At 40.3% G+C, this 22,459-nt stretch overlaps 1 protein-coding gene across 1 annotated transcript in view; it reads left to right on the forward strand.

The window, feature by feature from the left end:
* The window catches only part of adgrb1a (adhesion G protein-coupled receptor B1a), a 117,248-nt gene extending 97,397 nt beyond the window's left edge, over nt 1-19,851 (forward strand). Inside the window, exons 24-32 of the mRNA XM_053326633.1 lie at nt 422-481; nt 6,819-6,917; nt 10,683-10,854; nt 12,548-12,643; nt 12,742-12,781; nt 14,560-15,221; nt 17,016-17,051; nt 17,233-17,391; nt 19,657-19,851. Coding sequence (XP_053182608.1) covers nt 422-481; nt 6,819-6,917; nt 10,683-10,854; nt 12,548-12,643; nt 12,742-12,781; nt 14,560-15,221; nt 17,016-17,051; nt 17,233-17,391; nt 19,657-19,851 — 1,519 coding nt within the window. The remainder of the gene's footprint in view (nt 1-421; nt 482-6,818; nt 6,918-10,682; nt 10,855-12,547; nt 12,644-12,741; nt 12,782-14,559; nt 15,222-17,015; nt 17,052-17,232; nt 17,392-19,656) is intronic.
* The last annotated feature ends 2,608 nt before the right edge of the window (nt 19,852-22,459 follow it).

Below are 22,459 nucleotides of genomic sequence, written 5' to 3' on the forward strand. Positions count from 1 at the left end.
TGTGGCTTTGACAGCAAACAGGCATATTTGTTTCTTTTAAATATCACTAGTCCTAGATACCACAAGCACCTAGTTTTTACTGTGAAAAACTGTTATTTGCACATTTATTTGTTCAGATAATATAGAAATAATGCTAGATTTAGTGGCATGGGCGTTGTGATAAATGTCACTCTGCTATTGGTGTCAGCTTTCAAAAAGCCATTAGCCAAACAGCGAAGCTCACACGCTCCCTGCTCCCCTTTACCCCGCAGGCTATTCTGTCTCCATTGGCATTGTTGGTGCATTCAAATGTTATTTTCTTTCTCTCTCTGAAAAAAAAATGTTTGCTTTCTTCAATGATCTCTCTGTTCAACTGTACCTGTTTTTTGCTGTCTGAAATGTCATGTTTGAGTTTGCACAGAATCCCCTCTCTCTCACTCAGGGCTCTTCAATCAGGAACACATCAGTCTCAGAAGCCCCCTCCCATGTCATCAGTGATTGGGTAAAAATACCTGCCCATCCCATCCCTCTTCTTAAAGTATGGCTACCAGCCCTGCCCATCACCAAACCTGCTGAATCCTCTAGCAAGCACCTCTGATTGGCTTAATATTAGTCTTCCTGCCTATTTACCTCACTATTTCACTATTGACCTTGCAGTAGATCTTACTTCCTGTTAGCTGGGTAGAACGTAACACATTCATTCTCAGGCTCTGACCATTTCTGGAATGCTTTTAGAGAAACTTTGGCTTTTGCAACTATAACAAATGCTGGTTGCAATGCAGTAGTATTAATATTTCTATTTGATTGAATGTTGTGGGAATGAGTGTGTGCAAGGTTGGTATGGTAGTAATAACACCATCTATAGTGTGTGTACTCAACTAATGGAGTAATCTGTAGAAACATAGATTGTCTGACAGTGAGGATTGGTGAGATAGCTGCTTCAAATGATTTTCTTTCACTGTGAATGTCTTTTCAGACGGTTTTTACCTCAGTTAATTTTGTGTAGTAGTTATAGCTCAAATAGCAGTTTTGCGAGTCGGGATTATTGAGATAAATGAGTTGGCGGTGCTAGTTCTCTGCTTGGGTGCCATTAAAGCATTATAGAAGAGGAGACAGTAAGATGACATAAAATGATTAACATGAGGGAGATCTGACATTTATCTTTTATGTATTAATTTGGGAAGCATTACAGACTCATCGATCCACACACAGTGATGTGTCTATTTTTAGCCTCTTCGGTGGACGTTTAAGTCGCATGCTTCATGTACATCATGATTTATTCACTACTGTTTATTCCATTGCATTTTCTTTTCATCAAAACCAACTTTTCTACCTCAGCGCATTTTTTTGTTTGTTTTTGCGATGCTTTGAGCCTTTTTTTCGAACTTCCCACTCAAGTGGGTGGAAGCAAGCACAATGACAGACAGCTGATGTCAACGCTGTCATCTGTTTCAGGTTTTGATTCGGTCTCTTGCTGTTTCACTGATATAGTGATATACTGCTGTCACATGATGTCATACAGCTCTCCAGTTGTCCTCGCTAAGTGGGGACCTGTCTTTAAGTTGTGTTCACATCTTACTACTCACAGCTGCTCTCTGGCTGTTGTACACAACCAGTGGGCATACACATTTATGGCTATTTTACATTAAAGTGTAAATCAGAAAACGTAGTGGTATGAAGCTAACAAAAGGACCCTTGGGTGATCCCAGGATATAACGGAGACATGGGAGCAGAGTAGTGAACTTGCGCGCTGTGTGGAGCAGATGACTATATAACAAAATTCATTAGGAGTTGATGTCGGCCATTGGAAACCAAGCAGTCTGAAGCTGGTGCTCTTTACTCACAGGGACTACTTCTACCTCATTATTTGACACATTGGTCACTTTTAACATCTGGTATTGTAATATAATATATGACTTAAATGAGGAGAACCATAATAGGTCTCTTAAATGAAAAGGGGGCATTTCACTCAGTTGAGATGAACAATAAATAGGTTTATTAAAGTAAGGCTGTCTTTATGAGTTTGCAGATTTTAGACAAATCAAAAGTTGAAAGTGTCAAATGAAATAAGAATGAATTACAGAAGGCTATCGTTTTGGTTGTTTGTATTGAATAGATCATCAACAATATAGATCTGATAAATTAGAGCATAGTCTTTTTATTCCACACATTCTTCTTTTTCAAAACCTGGTGCCTACATTACCCACAATGCAACTTAACCACTAGTAGTTTATAGTCATATATTCAGGTGTCTGGTGCTAGTAGCGGCTAATATAGCTTTGAGACACATTATGAGAGATGAACAGCATGCTACAGAGTTCTGGTAACCTCTCTTCTTTCTAACTCCACACCCACACTTGTTTTTCATTTTCAGCTTTTAATCTTTAGCCTCAAATGCAGTAGTATTCCCCAACTCTTATGATGAACCCTTGTGATCAACATGATCTGACTGGTCTGGACTGACTTTTTACTTTTGCTTGTAGTTGACTCTGTGGTGGAGAAAGAAAAGGAAAGGAAAGCTTTTTCTTCCCTTTCGCTGACCCTCCATCACTCTCCACCCACTTGCCTCTCCTGTATGCGTTTCTCAAGGTTCAAATGCAAAACATGTTCAATGAAGCTAATTAATTTGTGCAGCATCTAATTAAGCGCGCAGCAACATCTGCACCAGACAGGTCGGCTCACACCTCGGAGACAGGCCTCGCTGCAGAGTCTCCTCCCCTCCCTCCCCGAAATTAGAGGCTAATTCACTGAGAAAATTAAAACAGACAGGAGAGACCTAATTCCACAAGCACTGGAGTTTGTTTCCTCCTTTACAAATTGTTTCAATCGTCAAGTCTGTGTATTTACAGGTTGTAATAGTATGTTTAATAAACATTGAGCTTTTCGACATAAAGGTCTTTTTAGCTTAAACAAGTTCTACCCATTCCTAGCGTTCCATTTAATGCAAAGCTTTGGAACACCTTGTTGAGAAGCTTTATTTTTGACTCGGTAGCTAACTTGTACCCGATCCATTTGATGTTTGCCCCCTACTGGATATCTATTTATTCAGCTTATTGCATCTCACCCCACCTTACCACCCAACAACCCACCTTTTGCCTCTCAGTCCTCAAGTCCAGGGAAATGTGTTGTATTTCAAAAAAGTGTTGATTGCTTTTTAATATCACTGCCGACGGCATACATTTAGTGGCTGTATTGCCCTTTTACTTGAAATTGAATTTCTTCCATTATGTGATTTTTAATCCAAGCGTCCAGGGGCTACAAAAATCGATTCCCTCAGCTCTTCAGCTTTAATTGTTGTTTAGCAGGAGGCCATATGGTAACAGATTACTTTGTTATTACTTGTCAATATCGCCTGAGTTGTATTCAGCCTTCGTCTAGCCATGATATACACTTATAAATGGAACCCTGATGGTTTGGGGCTTTTTGGAAACTAAAATAAAGTGATATAGTTTCTCTGAGATCATAATTGGAAATCATCCGCTACTTTTTTTTAGGTGTATGTTGTTGAAAATACATATAGAAAATCAATACCATGTCCTTGAGTGAACTCATTAAGGAAAATCCACCCAAGGAACAGCTTTCACTTGGTCCATTTCGTAGTTTTGTTGCATTTTCCTGAATAACTGGCCACAGGCAGACAACGTGGCATCAGACCAAGGTATTTCTAGAAGCCATAATAGAATTTAAAAACAGGAAATGCTTCAGTAATCTAGAAAATCAATAGTTTTGGTGTTAGTCCCCTATAATCACACAATTTGTCTATGGGAGACTGACATTCAGGAGACACAAAGAAGGAATTATGTGAATTCAATGAGAAAGTGCCTGGGAATAGAAGTGAAGCCACTTACTGAATAGAGATGTGAAGAGTTTCTATTGATAACCTCAATGTTCCTTGACATAAAAATGTTTCTCGATGGTCTCCTGGATGATCTAACAGTACTATAGGTTTCTGTCACTGCATCAGTTTGAATTATTTCGACTACTTCATCAGTTTGCCGTTGAAAATGGTTCTAAATAGCTTTTCTTCCGGCAAAGAACATGCAAGCTGTCCAGTGGCTTCTCTCTAGATTTGTGTTACTTACATTTATTTTTACAAAATAAGTTGTACTTTTTGTGAATAATATTGAACAACGCTAACTACGAGTCAGGAATGGAATATGATCAACTCATCACTCTGTAGTCTCTCCCTCCTGCCAACTGTGCTACATGGATCTTCTCCATTCTCCTCTGCCAAGCATCCTGCTAGCCAATGAACAGGCGAAGGATAATAAAGTGGACGACCTCCATGCCCAGAATGGAATATCAGCTGTAACTGTAATGTCTTCTGTCTCACCAAAACTTAGCCAAATCCTGACATACCAGACAGTGCCATTCAACCAGGTGACTCTTTCTGTATACCGATCTGACAGAACAAAGGGCTATTGCAAGAAGAAGGAGTAGGCGTGTGCTTTATGGTGAACAACGATCATTGAGGTGTGAATCCTGATGCTGAGCTCATCAACATATCGACTGCCCCACAAGAGGAATAAACACTCTGGATCACTGCTTCATTCCATTCAGAAATGACTAGATAACAATGAAAAGGCCCATCTGAAGATAGTAGAAGACCTGACCCACTGGTGTGAGGACAACAACCTAGTCCTGAACGTCAGCAAGGCTAAGAGCTCACAGTGGACTTTGAGAAGAAGCATGGAGAAATGTTGCCACTCTTAATATCAATGGGTCTTCAGTGGAGAGGGTGGACGGCTTCAAGTACCTTGGTGTCCACATCACAGAGGGCTTGACCTGGGCCTTGCATACTGAGTCAGTGGTAAGAAAGGCAAGGCAGAGACTGTATATGAAATTCTGTACCCCCCTCAAATAATAATGTCCTCCTCTGCATCATCGAGAGTTTCCTGAAAGGGAACACTGCCTGGTATGGAAACAGCTCCAGACAAAACCGCAAGGCACTGCAAAGAGTCTTAATTTGGCTACAAACAATAGGTGGTGCTCTACCCTGCAAGAATAAGTCCAGGAGAATCATTCAGGATCTCATCAATCCAGATAACCTCTGGGTCAGTAAGAAGATACTACCAGATACACTAGGCCAGTACTGAGAGGCTCTGGAATAGCTTCTACTCTCAGGTCACTAGGATAATACATGCAAAAGAATCCAATCATAAACTTATATTTATTTGAAATCCTATACTTAAAAACTCTTTTTAATGCACAAATTGAGGGAACTGCGATTGCACCTTATATGATGACGTGATAAATAAACTTGATTGTGAATGATTGATTGAAAAGAAGCCAGTCACCAAGTGCAAGTCAGCTGTAACTAGAAAGGAGCACTTTGCCACACTGTAGGTGCTTAATCATCCCAAATTGATTCAGAATATGAAAGTAAATTAATTAAAACTGCTAAATGTTTCATCTGGTTCCTACAAATCCTATTTCCTAGCTCTGGCCATCAGTTTTATTGGTTACAATGACATTGTGCTCACCAAAGTAATTGCTGAGCTCTCCAAATGTGCCAGCATTGCTAAAAATAGCTCCAACAGGGCAAAATCACAAGCAGTCAGCTGATCAGACGGGTTGTAAACAAGCCCCCAGGTCAAACACAAATTACACTCTCTATGTCCGTATGTTCATGCAGGTCCACATGGGCTGTGCAAGTGTACTCAATAATTTGCTAATGTGTGAACACATCTGCACATGCAGACTGCCAGTGTATTACAGACAGAACAGCATGCACATCTGCATCTGTTGTGGAATATATCTGGCCCTTACACTTATTTGGAAGAGAAAATTAATTATTTTTAGGGATTTCACATTATTATGAGATCTGGGCAATGACTTTGCTGATTACAATATCATAACTGAACCAGTAGCCAAAGCTATTAAACTAAAGCCATAAAAAAAAGATATTTTCTTTATAATTTTATGTATACAGGCTTGTACCTTTGACATTTTCTAACACAGTTGTGTTTTTGTATCGGTAGTTCAGCTGAGAGAGTTTCATGCCTGACCATTTCATGGCTTAGAAGTGCTCCAACTGTTGTCAATGCAGACAATGAGTTTTGTTTTCTGAACCTTGGAGGACCAGCTCTACCTCCCACAGTGCTTCTCTACCAGAGTTGGCTGGTTTGGCTGGTTGAGGCTACATGCAGTTAAACTAGTATATAGAACTTACTGGTGTTATAAAACACTTTGATTGCAACTGAGGTGTTTCTTGTTCTTTTTGAGTACTTACTGTGATGACTGATAGAGCCTGTTACTTGCACATGTGTGTTTGTGGATTGAGTCTGAGATGTGTCTGCGTTTAAGCCTTCCCATTAGAGCTTGTGATACGCAGTCCTAACAGCTATGGATGAACAGAGGTTAGGCACATCCAGCACATCATTATCATCATCAGAGCAGCAGAGATTAAATGTATGAAATAAGGCGCTTAGATGAAGGTTTTGGTGTTACAAGCAGATAAATAGTTGAGTGGGTAAAATATTAAGAGCAAGTTCTGGTGCATTAAGGCAAATAAACCAGTGATGTGTGAAGAGGCACAGGCATCATGTGAAATCTGAAATATACACCAATGGCTATGTTGTGGCCCAAACTCCTCTGTCCCCTGAGTCACACACAGGTAAACCCCCAAAAACACACAAACACACACACACACACACACACACACACAACTCGGAGCTGGACTGTAGCCCTGAGAGAGAGATTGTGCGTGAACACTGTGACTCACTGTTTGCGTGACTGTCTGTGCGTGCTCGCGTGCGCACGTGCATCTGTGCAAGTCTGTGTGTAGGTGCATTTGTATCTGTTTGTGTATGTTACAGCGTGTTAATTTGACTTTGCAGTCAGATGACAGTGCCACTGTACAATATGACGCTCAAATGTGCCAAGTGCGGAGTTATCTCTTCGGCTGACGTTTCCACCACAGCTACCAGTAACGCCATGTTAGTCCCGCTAATTATTTTTCCTTAACTCTTCTTACCTCTGTTCTCTCCTCTACTGTACGCCTCCCTTCTTCCCCCTCACTTGATTGGTTCTCTTTCCTTTATCCCTCTGTCATTTTTTTTTCTTCTCCCTGATGCCATGGCAGGGAAGATTTCACTCAGTATGAAGCTTATGTGATGCTCCTGAAAACAAACTGTGTTTACTGTACATGTATATAAATCTGCATATGTAATTGATGGTTATATAAGAGTAAGAGTGTATGTGTGCTTGCATGTGTGTGTGTGTGTGTGTGTTACTGTGTGTTTAGAGAGCAGCATTGCCACAAAGCTGATTAGAACAGATGTTGAGGAGGCCATGGCTTTAAATGCAGAGAGGAAAGCAAAAAGCAATACACTTGGACTGTCTCAGTCGGTGTCCATGATCTATGAGTGCCTAGATGGATCTTTTTCACTCTTTTCAACCTGGGTCTTTTTTTCCCTGCTGTTAGCTGTTCTGTTAAAAGAGTCTTCTCATAACTACAGACATTGATTGCAGGGAGTGTTTCTCTGTGTTACAGTCATCAAACACAGCCTCTAAATAGCTCCTCTAGGTTTTAAATAGCTGTCACTGAACAATTATCACACAACATTTCACTTCATACCCTGTCATGTGACATTGTTGACACCATCACACATCACACACATTATAGACCCACCTTACATTTCTTTCTGGCTTGCGTTTGCAAATACTCCAAGGAGTAAAATGCATCAAAAATATGAACAGAAATATGATGAAAACATGGAATCACCCACATAGCACTGTAACAAATTAAGACCTGTCAATTTCATTCTCAATCTTGTTCTGCTCCTGTGTGTTATCTGCATTCTGTGTTGACAGAGTGTCTTTCTAAATGACACGGGGGGGAATCTAAATGCAACAGGCGACTAATTCAAAATATCGATGTCATAATGTTAATTCCTCTTGTCCCAATCCCGTCACATTTTAGTCCTTTTACACTCCGATGTATTAGATTTCACTTATCCTGTATCTTGCGAAATGATATGTGTAGGTCTCGACACAAAAAGAAACACTTGTTCAAATAATAATATTTCATCTGGACTCATAACAGTTCCATGACTTTTGTTTGTTGCCAATCTCATCTTTTCCCAATCATGTTTCACTCTGCTGTATTAAGTATTCCCATTGTTAACTGTAGAGTCTCTTTCTAAATGATATGAGTAGATCTAAATATAATGCCCAACACTTTTCAATATCCCAATAATAAGGTTTCTTATGGGCCCATGACTTGTGTTGTTGCCTGCCATGCTGACTATAGAATCTTTCCCTATATGAAATATCTACGTCTGTATTAGTACTGTACAATAGGCAACACTTAAGTATTTCAATAATACTATTAAAGCCTATTTATTGTACATATTGTACATTCTTTACCTGCAGTGAATCTGTAGTTTAGCATGAAAGAAAATCAAATGATAAAAGATTTTGGAATCCACAAATTATCCAATTACATGTCTATGTTTATGTTTATTGTAAATATAAGATTTAATTAGCATAATATGGATCAGAATAACCAGGAGTGAATTCCCTGTTGCATGTTACCACGCTTGTTTCAAACTTGTGTTGGCATGTTGCATTAGTTTGTCACCAGGTGAAGATAGAGAAGTCAGCAAAAACACTGCTAATTAGTGCTAAGAGGTTAGTCTGCAGTTTGTATTTAATGAGAAAAACACATGAAAAGAATTCACAGAAGTTTGAATAGCATGTGTGACACCATGTGGGTGTTACTGGGTGGATGGACGTGTTGTAATCAACTTTATATTCCCTACTGACACTGGATTGTATTGGAGAACTACACTCCCTGCTAATGTAAAAGCTCATAGATCTACAGTCAAATAATCATCATCATAAACAATGAGTATGGAAAACAAAGTCCAGATTGAAAATAAGTGGAATTATCCTTTTAAGTAAGATTTAGCCATTCAGCCCTTTTGAAGCTAATATTTCGTGCTAGTTTTCAGCATTTTGACGCTGTCTGAGTGTTACTGTGGGCAGGCTGGAAAAGCCTCTGAAACATGATTCATAGAATGGAACACCAACATCATCAAACCCACATACTGGAGGCTTTGGTTTAGACCCGTTTAATACCAGAGGTGGAAAGAAACAGTAGTTTAAATGCTGCTGCTTTGTACTTTCCATTTGTTAGACTTTGTTTTTATATTTATACTCACTTGATGTGTCATATTCTACTTCAAAGGACATCTTATTAAATGCAAAATAATGGATGAGGTTTGGAAAATATGATGAACTGATAGAAGCTAAATAAAAAAATTAGACACTATTTCAAAGCAAAGTTTGTTTGTCTTTCAAGCAGCAGTATTATCTTGATAGACAGTAAATGGTGCTTATTAATATTTGTCTCCATTAAATGTGTAGGATTATACATTTTACAGCTCTATTTCAGTACAAGAGTTATTACTCACCTACTAATTGACTGTCACTTCTACTTTGCAGTTTCTTTTTGTTCCGTCTTCAGCTCCTGTCAATAAAAATCAATACTCCCTGCACGTGTTAAGCTCTGAGAACATTGTAGCAGCTCAGGGGCCGATCTCCTTCTCTTTTGTGGTAGACTTTAAATGTGAAACATCAGCAGGAGGCAGCACGGATTGATAACAAAAACTGCAAAGTAGTAAAGATCACAAACCTCAGAGTGGAGTGGTGAGGGTGACAAGAATTAGTGCTGTGAAAATGTACTATGCTATGCCAATTTCACCATGTGACACGTTGTTAAGAGTGCTCTACTCTCCACTATAATGGAGTATTTGTTCCCTTGTTGCAAGCAGCATATAATTGTACTTAAGTAAAGGCTTTTTTCCACCTCTGGAATATTCTCCAACTTAATGTGAGCACAGATTGAATAGAACAGATCATTTGATGACAGTAGTTATTGTTCTTGTTTATTCCTAATGCGCACACTTCAATTAATGGAATGAGTCAGAAAAACACAAGAACAGCAAAGTGGGAGTAAAACATGGATGGGCGAGGATGACACTTCTTCAGACTCTCTCTCCTTCTCTCTCTCGCTCTCGCTCTCTCTCTCTCTCTCTCTCTCTCTCTCTCTCTCTCTCGCTCTCTCTCTCTCTCTCTCTCTCTCTCTCTCTCTCTCTCTCTCTCTCTCTCTCTCTCTCTGTCTCTCTGTCTCCCTGTCCTTCTCTGCTCTGCCTCTTCTGTTTGTCTTTGCATTCTGTTTCAGCCTCATTACACTCGTTTTTTTTTTCTTCCCCCCACTGCTCACCCTTGCTCCTCCCTCTCTTTCCTGTGGCACTAGATCCTCTATGGTTTGACTGAACCATCTTAAACATACATGCATGTAATATATGTGAATTATGAACATATATATCTGAAAATAATGGATGTATGTTTTTGTTTGTGATAGTAACATAATTATTTGTTGTGATGTTATGTACTTATGCATGGTTAGAATTGAAGGCTAACACTATGTTATCAGCGTGGACAGTTATTAACAGCAAGTAGGAGATTGGTTTAGGACTGTGTTAAGCATTAGATTTTATACCTTTGTAGATGTTACAAAAGAAATGAAATACAGTTTATCTTTTGAAGTTGTTTTCTTAGCTAATAAGTATGAAATGTATTAAATTAAGATTACATGTACAGTTTACACCATTTAAAAAAAGGCTTGTCCTGTGTCATGCTGACAAAGTTTTACCAGTGCTCTCTTTGACTGCCGTTCCTCCTCCACCCTGCAGGGCGTCACTGTGGAGCTCCTGTGTGGTTTTGCCCCTCCTGGCCCTCACATGGATGTCTGCCGTCCTCGCCATCACTGACCGACGCTCTGCGCTCTTCCAGATCCTCTTTGCTGTCTTTGATTCGCTGGAAGGGTTTGTCATTGTCATGGTGCACTGCATCCTGCGCAGAGAGGTACCTTGTATTACCACTGCCACCATATATGTACTTTGCCCTGTTTTTTTACTAAATAACACTTAGATCATACAGATTCTCAGCATTTTGATGTGTAATTCAGTTGCAATGCAGTGTTAATATAGCCTGGTATCACCATCTTTACCACCAGCATAGAAATGTTGGTAGGACAGTTGGTTCATTTGTTCAATGCCTTGATCAAGAGTATGATATCTTGGCAATTTCAGGCCAGATTGGCACGATATTTGATATCAATAGTAAGGGTCACCAGAAGGTAATTCCTTTTGTTTTTGGTGTGCCCCAGACTTTTCTGAGTATCCATTATCTGAGTATTCCCATTGATCAAAATGGACATGATGGTCCATGATGAGGCCATGAGGTACAGTCCAACATTTTTGGCTACACCTTTATCAATCAATCTCAATTAATCTTTATTTATATAGCGTCAAATCACTACAAAGTCATCTCAAGGAACTTTACACATAGAGCAAATCTAAACCAAACTCTTCAGGTTTAATTTTAAAGAGACCCAACATTCCCACATGAGCAAGCACTTAGCGATAGTGGCAAGAAAAAACTCCCTTTTAACAGGAAGAAACCTCAGACAGAACCAGACTGAAAGTGGGTGGCCGTCTGCCTTGACCGGTTGGGGTACTGGTTTAGCACTTCTATTAGGTCAAACTTGCCATGTAGGAATGTATTAGGGCTGATTGCACATTCATGGTTCCACTGAAATAACCCCCTCCAATCTGCCATGTCAATAAGGTCTTAGTGATATTTGTTGAGCATATTCTTCCTCCCAGTGGGATGATTGCTTTTGAGTTTAATGACACCATTCCCTTTGACAGGTTGTGCAACTACCAAATGTGTAGCTACTCTACTTGTGTAACTGTAAGACTTGTACTGGTAAATTCAGTATGATGTACAGTTCCGCACCAATAATTTAATATAATCCATTTTAGCAGAAAAATGCCTATGATTCATTAATTTAGTCCAGTCGCTTCTACTCTCTCTGTTTTTTTTATCATTTCAAAGCTACCGTTTACGAAACTTAACACTTCCTGCTGATGTTTCACATCAAAAGCCTACAGAGAAATGGGACTATTAGACCCCTGAGCTGCTAGAAGCCTTTTAATGTAGAACTTTTTGCAAGAATTGTTGATGTTCAGTGACAGTAGCCAAACTCTTTACAAAAAAAACGGCAAAATAAAACTGGAAGAAAGTAGAGAATCTTGGTGACCCCCCAGACATTGTATTTACACAACCATCAGTTCAAACTTCCTCTAGCGATCAACATGGCCCATGATGGTCCATGATGAGGTCCATGATCTCAGAATATAATGGGTGAGGGTGCAGATGGCCGTGACATTCCTTGAACACATCTTGCTTCCAATGGGAGAACCTTTTTTTTTGCCTAATGATCCCAATGTGCTTTGACCAGCATCAGAACAGACCCTTTTAGTCTCATTACTTGTTAGACTCTAAGACAAACAACATCCTCAATACGCTGGTTGTCACATCTAACACTGTACATTGTATTTTAACTTGTAATAAACACTGCAGACTTTAGGGGTTGAAGGCTTTAAGCAGTGTTTAATAGAGGCCAGATGTTTAGTATTTGCATACTGATGTGTTTATGTTTGTACCCTAGCAGAACCATGATCCATACTGTATATCTCATGATCTGTAACAGGTTCAGGAGGCAGTAAAGTGTCGTGTGGTGGACCGCCAGGAGGACACTAATGGAGACTCAGGAGGATCTTTCCAGAACGGCCACGCTCAGCTGATGGTATGAATATGTTTCTTTTCTTACAATCAGATGTTATTTTTGAATATAATTGGGTATGTTTGCACTAAATACAATATGAACTGTTTTTCTGTCCTCAGACTGACTTTGAGAAAGACGTTGATATGGCTTGCAGATCAGGTAAGCTCCAAGTAGAGAGAGTTAGATTTTGCATCTGCGTGTGCATTTGGTTTGACTTTGGGGACCGCTCTTCAGGAGCTACAGATGTCTCTCTCCGTGCCTTCTCTCTGTATTCCGACTCCTTGAAATTCCTCAGCGTTGTCGAAACAGATGTGAGGCATGTTCCCCCTCAGTTCGGCAGTTTGTGTCGTACAATCAACATCACAGCAGACTCCCTTTGCCAAGGAGCTGTTTTGACAAGAGATACAGCACATTACCACTGCATAACGCAGTTTAAGCCCAGACTGATGGGAGTGGGACGAACGTGTGCTGAGCAGTTATATGCAGATAAATAGGGCTGTCGGAGTCTCTCCTACACTGCCGCTGTACAATTAAGTCCCTCCCAACAGTGCTGCATCAGATACTGCCTCTGCACTGATATCCCCTGGGAGTGAAAATCTGATTATCTCTTGAGACAGGATATCAAGAAAAGCATCTGGAGCAGAAAAGCTATTGAGACAGAGACAGGCCCGATCAAGAAAAGAGAAAACAACAAAGGGAGATGATTGTTTTCTTTCTTTGTTTATGTCAAGTAGGAGGAGGGAGAACAAGGAGTGACTGTAATATATTTAGTCTTATGGATAAAGCATGGGATGTTGTTTAGAAGCCTGGACATGGTGATGGGGGATATGGATTCTAAGCCCAACAGTTGCTATGGTGAAATAAGGTTGGGGTCACAAGGTCATGGCAGCCATGTACTGTCATTTATATTATATTCTAACAAACAAGAACTTTCTAGAGATCTGCTGATTTGTCAGCCCACTCAGCAGGGTGTGACCGATATGGGTGTTTGAAGGGTGATAACATTTCTTGTTTTGGGATTGAGTCTGCTGATATTGTCTGTTGGATCACATTATGGTGTGTATGCATCATTTCTCTGCAGGGCCAAACAGCCTCGAAAATAGCATTACTATCTTTGGATTTCCACTAAAGCCAATGTTAGAAATGTATAGGATTTGGCCATGAGACAATATAAATCTCAGTTTATACCATGATAGCTCCCCCCCCCACCACCACCACCACACCACACCACTTCCATATTTCTGGGATTATTACGTTATTGCAGCCCATGATGCGAATAACTGCTAGATTTACAGTATTTTTTATAGCAATGTGACAAATACCTCAATTTCTCTACAGTAGCCAAAGACAGACATCCACATGACTTTATCACATAATTTCATCTATAAACAAGCTTTTTTCCCAAAAACTATATGACAATATATATATAGATATGCTCAGATAAAATTACATATACTGTGAATGGTGTTTCATCAATATTGCCTTCCTCTACTAGTGCATATTGGGTGTGAAGTAATACCATGGGACAGTAGATTTTTAGGTTAAAATCACAATGAATGTTAAAAATGTGTTAATTTGATTGGTTCTTACATTTGTGAGGATGATACCAAATCAATATTTAACAGTTGAATTTATCTATAGCTATAGCCTTTTACTAGAGGTTGACATTGGTTTGCTTCTAAAAGGATATTTTGCTGCTTCCTTTATTATCTTCAGACTCTGTCTTATTGAAAAGCTTTGTACATCTAGTTAAACATGGTGTGTATTACTAAACATATGAACGTAGGTGTTTAAGACTACAGAATACATAATGCACAGTGAAGGGGTGCAGGGATCAATAGGAACCTGCACCTGCCCCAGGGGCCCCAAGTGGGTAAATCCATCCATGGTCCAAGCCTTCATCTGAGACTGGTTTCCTGTCTTCCTGTTGCTTCCAGGCACTATGAAGAGATCATCCCTCCAGGGGGAGGAAAAGGCGTCTGCTGGGACTCTCACCCTTCAGAAGGGTTCTAACTTTAACACCATGCCAGCCAGCATGGCTAAGGTTCACCTCCAGAATGTGGCCGACTACACCAGCCACACTCTGACGCTGCGCAGGGAGAAGGGAGCCACCAAGGGAATCAGCACCGAGCTGCCGGGCGCCAAATCAATCTACATCTGCGACGGCGAGCTCTTCAAGCAGCTGGACGGAGAGCTGCCTCGAGGTAATGGGGAGGGCAGCAGCTCCGAGGGCACTGGCAAAGGCCCGGGATACGTCATTCTACCGACCAATAACACGGGCACCCTGAAGCCAGCCAAGGGGAAAGAGGAGCAGACAGCCAAGTATAACATCAGCATTGAGCAGCTGCCTCAGACGAGGCTCATCCACCTGGCTAACTCTGCCAACAGCGAGCCAATGCCTGGCTTTGGGCTGAAGAGCCTGCCTGCTGACCAGGTCAGTGTGTCATGTTCAGAGAGAGACTCACCTGCGCACAACCTGCAGAACATGCCCAGAGACTCCCACGTGGCCAACAACATGTGTGATGGAGGAGACTCAGGAAACTCCGGTGTGATGTCCAAGAGTGAGACCGTCTCCACACTCTCCATGAGCTCGCTGGAGGTGAGACCAGTAACCTGATCAGCATGTTCGTGTCTTACACATTTTCAACCTCATACTTGGTTATAGTAAGAGAGTAGACATGTATGTAAAGTGGGGTGATTGGGTGAAGATGAGTCTACTGTGTATCTTGTGCTGCTACCATATACCATACATTCTCAAACATTTTTTAAACTTTTTACTTATCTGAATATCCCCAGTTTTTTAAAGTGTATTTTGTCTTATTTTTGTAAGGCGTTCCCCTGTTTTGTTATCTACCAATTTTAATTTACAATCAATGTCAATTCAACATCAACAGAATCATGCTATATAGACCACTCTGCTGCTCTGAGTTTTTTTTTAAACAAAATACTTTTCCCAATGACTGATTAATTCCATTCATTTCTAATTTCTAATAACCCTACCACTGTTAATCATCGGTCAAAAAACCTCAACACTTCTGTAGAGATGTCACACATTTAAAAAGGTTCCAGCAGCTTGTAAGGTATGATTACTTTATGTCCTGGAAAGCTTTTAATGTGAAACATGTGGAAGGAAGTGGTGTGTTTCACTGACATTAGCTTAACACAGATCGAAAAAACAAAGTAGAAGTGATGAAATAAATGAGTGAATAAAAAGAGTAACTCAGCAGCATCAGGGTATTAGTGTATGATTAATTAACCATGGAAGCTATTACTGTGGAGGTAATTCCACACCCTCTTTCTAACTTTGCTTAGTGATCATCCTTTATTTCTTTTTTTTTTTTACTTGGCCATTATTTAAATACTGGCTTTTGTTTGAGAATTTATGGTGTTATCATTGTGGTACACATCATTTCCTTCTCATCATATCTGCTCTTTATTATCACAGTCTTAAAAAAGGTACATTAGAGTTTGATCATAAATCAGTTTCTTGTCTTACCCACATGATTCCATGTCATGACTGCTTACTTTTGAGTTAATCATCTATAAGTTTGCATGCTATGTAGATGCAGCCATCTATAGAGTCAAATTCTGTATTATAATGTAAAATAATAAGTGATCATTTATAATAATGTGCTAGTATCATCTATGTGGCATGTATTTTACAACAGGATTTGTTTCATCAAGAGAGCATTAGTGCATTCTCCTTACATAAAGCTGATTATCCTCACCTAGGGAGCCACACATTGATAAGTGTAATATTCATTTGTAAAAGTAAACAAAAAGATCATTAATATGCATGCTCAGGTCATCCCCTCTATGATGCTATATATAGCAACAAGCCCCTTTATTTCATTCATAACAAACACTGCATCACCAGAAAAATACTCCAACATTTTCTGGCCCCATGTAAAGATAGAATCTTGGAAAAGGTTAGTTTTCACTCAGCTCCTAGTGCAGACAGCAGTGTGGCAGGATGAGACGACACAGTGATCAGCACACAGCAGCCTGGACATCTGCTTGCTGGTGTCTTTTCACTTCTGGGCAAAAACACACTTCCATAATGGCGTGCAAGGCGGCAGCTGCCACAGCAACCGAGCAGCCTGAAGGTCAGGTTTTCCTTCACCACTCCGTTGACGGAAGACTTAAAGGTCATTCGGTCACAATCTGTTAACTGCAAACTTGTGCCAACAGGATCAGAATGACCAGCAGCAAACCTTGTTTCCTCCCTCAGTGACTCACAGCTCTCTTCTGAGCCCTCAGAAACACCCTTTGTTGACTGGCTGACGCAGTGATACAGAATGGGTTACTTAAGAAACACTTGAGCATTTGTCTGCTCACAAGGCACACAATATCAAGACACATCTTTAATCTCTCTGTCTCATCTCCCCCCCAGAGACGAAAATCACGCTATGCAGAGCTTGACTTTGAGGTAATTTTAGTCTCTTTGATTCCTACAGAGCTCTAGATGTTTGCATACATTTATTATTCAAAGTTTGGGCTGTGACTGTAGTGTTGAGATTAGAGACATTGAATGTGAAGGGGGTAAAAAGCAGGATTGATAGTAGCCTGTGCTGTTTGCCTTATACATAACGTGCAATGTTCCTGTGTAGAAGATAATGCACACCCGGAAACGCCACCAGGACATGTTTCAGGACCTGAACAGGAAGATTCACAGTGCAGACAAGGATAGAGAATCTCCACCTGTTGACGCCAAAGCTGCCAAAAGATGGAGTGTGTCCTCTGCCAGCAGCGACAAGACCAACATGAGTGTAAAGAGTTTAACTTTATTCTGTTCTGCCCCCCTCCTCCTCCTCCTCTCCTATATCTAATGTTGTTCCCCTTTTCTCTTATCATTAGCATAAATCACCACACTTGAGTGGAGTTGCCTGTTTAATTATAAGTGTATTCATTTTGAAGATAGTGTTTTTAATCTGTTCACAATGTCAGTGTGCCAGAGCAAATTAACCGTGAGGGCATCTAGGGACATCAAACTACAACTACAACTTAGCTAAAGACAATTACAACCTAGCTAAAGACAACAGCAACTTAGCTAAAGACAATTACAACCTAGCTAAAGACAACAGCAACTTAGCTAAAGACAACTACAACTTAGCTAAACACAACTACAACTTAGCTGAAAACTTAGCTAAAGACTACTACACCTTAGCTAAAGACTACTACACCTTAGCTAAAGACAACTACAACTTTGCTAAAGACTTAGCTAAAGATAACTACAGAGTAGATAAAGACTTTGTGAAAGACAACTACAACTTAAGTCAGTCTAAATTTTACAAATACCTGAAGGTTCTTTCAAATAATTCAACTTGTTACAAGACAACGCATCACAACAAAATTGTATTATTTTTGGTATTAAGATAGCAGTGTAGGCGCTATAGTATAGGCTAAAGCTCTGCTAGCTAACAATTTGATTATTTTCCAAAAGAAATTCATTTTCTTCAATCGTGCAAATTCTGCCTCTATGTATGTCATTTGTTTTTAGGCAGATATGCATGGTGTGTAGCTTGGCAAGCTAACAGTAAGTATAGAGCTTTGTGCCACTGCTAGCACAAGCTATCAGGTTAGCTTCCTGCTAAACTGCTACATGTAGCTTAGCAACTGTCAACTCTATTCGAAAGTTTTCTTCTAACAATATCCTCAGTGTTCCTCAACGTAGAAGCCCACATCTTCTTGATAGTTTAATTGTATGATAGCTTTATGTTTTGGCCCACAATTTTAATTATTTCTATTTAAGTTTGGTGACAACTCAACAGTCAGCTAAGATTGTCTTTGCAGGAATGTCCGCCCACTCTGCTACTCTATAGCTAATTGTGTAGTGTTGAAATTCAAGACATGATTAGCTACGTGGGGGGTCATTTTTGTTCCTTGACAAGGCTATTAGTTAGCTGATTCACAGTCTTTATCCCACTAAACAATAGGAAATTGGTTACTTCGAAACTAGTCTTCCTACAAACCCACCAGCACTGGGTACAAAAGAGAATCCATGTTGGCTTTATAGGTGCAGTCATTCCATGGCACCATTTTCCCTCTGCTGCTTAAGCCCCTGAGCTCCATTTGTTTCACAGCTTTGGAGTCAGGTTTTTACTCTGGCTTAGGGCTAAATCCAACTTTACAAGACAAGGCCACAGCTATCTGACACTGTTAGTTTCAGAACCCAGTCCCATATTTGTGATAGTCCTGCAAGATCATTTTCCAGAGGAGGAAAAAGAACACATATCAATGTAAATGGATCATACAAATGGAAGAGGCAGAGAGATCAACTTCTCCAAGGTGGATACAAGATGTGTTTTGAGGATGTGCCAAACAATAGGATCCTACAAGGCAATCATTCATTCATTGATGCATCCCAACCCATAGTAGCATAGCTAGCTAGATTGTTTTTTGCGTTTACCTATTTTTGAATAAATAAGTAAGTTTGCATCCATTTTATAGAGGTTTGTGAAAAGGACTATGAAAGGAATAGTTTAATGTTTTGGGGGAAAATGCATATTTGAGTAATACAAGATCAACTCTATTGTCTACAGCTGGAGCTAAAAGATAGTTAGCAATGGTTAGCATAAAAACTGCAAACTGTGTTGGTAGAGGGTTTGTTGTTTAGGTGAGGCAATTATAATAATGTCTGCAAAACACCACACATCACTTTTTAACACTTACAGACATGATTCTACAAGTTATCACACAATGCATGTACATGATTGGCCGGTGCTGTGCCTTGCTGAATGATGTCGCCTTGCTGAACATGAATCAGCATTTTTGCCAATCTTTATGCTAAGCTAAGCTAAATGCCTCCCAGCTCCAGCTCCATGCTCAACACACCAACATGAGTGATATCAATCTTCTCATGTCACTCTCAGCAAGGGTTAACATAAGTGCATTTTCCAAAAATGTCTGACTATTCCTTTAAGAAATGTAAATGCTGAGTTAGACAGATAGCAGCTTTAGATAAAATACGTCCACTAAATTTCATTACTGTCTTTAACAAACAAGTTTTTTCTTCCCTCTCCTCCTGCCATCAGGACAAGCAGCAGACCCCGAGTAAGAGGGCGTGGGAGGGCATCAGGAAGACCCACTCCCCCCCATCCTGGGTGAGGAAGGACCTGGAGACGGTGGTGGCCTCCCCTCTGGAGATGCAGACGGTGGAGTGGGAGAAGACCAGCGCAACCATTCCTCTGGTAGGCCAGGAGATCATGGACCTGCAGACAGAGGTGTGATCCAGACGAGCTGCCTCATACCCACAACGCTCCTTTTTTCCCCCCCAAAAAATGCTCTCGGACAAACAAGCAGACACACCACATACACTGCCCTGCTCTGTATTTCTACTCAAAAGGCTGGAGGACGCCCTCTGCGAGAAATGTGAAGGGGGGGTAAAGGAAGGCACAGAGAAAGAAGTCACAACATCATAAAAATCAATTTAACCAATTAAAGAGAGAACAGGAACATGGTGTCTCTTTCTATGTTGTTTCATTTGATGTTTGATGTTTGAATTTCATCAGAAAACAAAAAAAAAACAAAAAACTGTTCATCTTATATATGGTCTTGGATACCATGCTGGCTCACATGCAAGACAGATTGCCAAAGTAGCAGATTCAGCTACTGTATTTGCATCATACAGTCATGTAATAAACAGCATAGCAAAGGTAATCATGCAATGTTTACCCCTTGTATTAAATGGTTACAATGTAATAGTCATGATTATGTCTCTTTTTTTTTTCTTTTCTTTGTTTTTTTTTTTACTGTTGGAAGTACGGTTGTATCACTGTTCCGCTCCTCTCTCTTTCTCCTGATGAAGGCTGATGTTGTATACGGCCTCCAGACGCCTCCGGATTTGTTTCTTCTTTAACATCAGTCACGGAAATAAATACGAACAAGGGTGTGAGGAGGCAGACTGCCAAACATACGCCTATGTGCCCCTCAATGCAGTTCTCTCCCTCCTACAGCTCACCCCACCTCCTCCGATCCACTTCATTCCTCCCGATCCCAGCGGGGCAAGGTCCACCCTGCGGTGACAAGCTAGGGGGGGAAAGGGAGGGTAAAAAAGAAAAGAAGAAAAAAAAATCCCTGAGCCAAAATGGCAGGTTGCCTTCTCATCAACAGACACCTCAGAGACGCCAGCCAGCAGGCTTTGCGCTCTTATCGGCCCCTAAACCTCAACGCGGCCCGCAGCGGGACAAACAGACCGCCACTGTCGGTGCGTCCAGGAGGAGCCTCATTGGACGAATACATGCTGTTTGGGTCAGTTTGTTGATGTACAAGCAGGCTTGGTACAGTCCGTGCAAAATGTGGTGGTGGGGGGGGGGTGTTTGATGATGCTAAAAAGGTACTTGTGTGTGTGTGTGTGTATGCGTGTGTGTTGAGTACTGCAAGATGAATAAATTACTATATCTCTAAATATATATAGTATAAGGATTAAAGGTGATGTTCTGTATAAGGCAGAGTTGGACAGAGGGATGCTGGTTGCACACAGAGAAAGCACAAGGCTCATTTGGAGTCCTGATGTACAGCATTGTAATTATTTCACAGAGTTCTACAGAATGGATTTTAGCCTATAAATATCTTTCTTACTGTGCTTGGGGAATAGTTGTTATCATTATTATAAATATGAACATGATTATTCTGATACTGATCCTCCCAACCCCCCCCCCACTCACCCCCACCCCCTGCCTCCCCTGTCCTTTCAGGGTACTGGACTATACGAGTGTTCTGTATCGCAATGTAACAGTGTGTGTTTTGATATCACCGCCAGTCACTCCCTCAGATCTGTATTTGTCAAAAGAAAAAAGAAAAAAAACCTGATCGCTTACCCCTGACCTCCGAACTTCGGACCCCCTCGCATCCGCCCCATCCCGCCACACACACACACGCCCCTCCCACCTCCCCTTTTTATTTTACTGGGGTTGCCTCTTTGTTAATGTACAGTTTTCAGAGCACAAAATGAATGTGTCTTATTTCTAATAAAAGCATATCTATATAATAAAAGAAACAGTCGTCATGTTTTATCACTAAACAATCATCATGATTCATCAAGTCATTAAACATATAGTTAGAGTGGTATATTTTCCCTATGTGTATGTTTGTATTATTATAACATCTCTATGGGGACCCTTGAAGGAATGATTTAACATTTTGGACTCTTGAGACAAGAAGATTAATATCTGCACACTACTACAGATTGGAGTGAGGCTGTGGTTAGCCTAGCTTAGCATAAAAAATGGGAACAGGGGGAAACCACTTCATAAACACTTCTAAAACTTATAAATGAACCTGAACATTAACAGAAATGAAAGACAGAAAATGAGCTTGAAGTGTTTCTTGTTGAACAGAGAGTTTGTCTGGAGTCTGGAACAATGGCCTGACACTGTTAGTCCAGAAACAGATCCAGAACATATTTCTAACTGAAACTATAAGCTGTCATTTTAACATTTGTGTTTGTGTACAGTTTAAAAAGGAAACACTATGATATTTAGTGAGTTAAATGTGTGAAGAATGTTCCTGACCTATTCCTTCTACTGCGTGCTGACACATTTGCACCAGACTCTGTATAATTATATATTGCGATGTAACTTGATCCAATACATAAACCATATGGCCATATTTCAAAGAACTGTACTTAAGTCCAATTTGAATGTACCTGTACTACTTTACACTGGAACTCATTTGCATGATTGTTAATGTGTTAATATTGGAAAACATGATGCTTTTCACTCTACATTTTATACTTATGCATCAGTCACTAGTAATTTGGGGGTTAATAGGCTATCTGTATAATGAGTTCTTCTACTTTTGATACTTTAATTACAAGCTACTGCTGTGCTTTTACTT

This window comes from Scomber japonicus, chromosome 10, assembly GCF_027409825.1.
Source record: "Scomber japonicus isolate fScoJap1 chromosome 10, fScoJap1.pri, whole genome shotgun sequence".
NCBI classification, from domain to species: domain Eukaryota; kingdom Metazoa; phylum Chordata; class Actinopteri; order Scombriformes; family Scombridae; genus Scomber; species Scomber japonicus.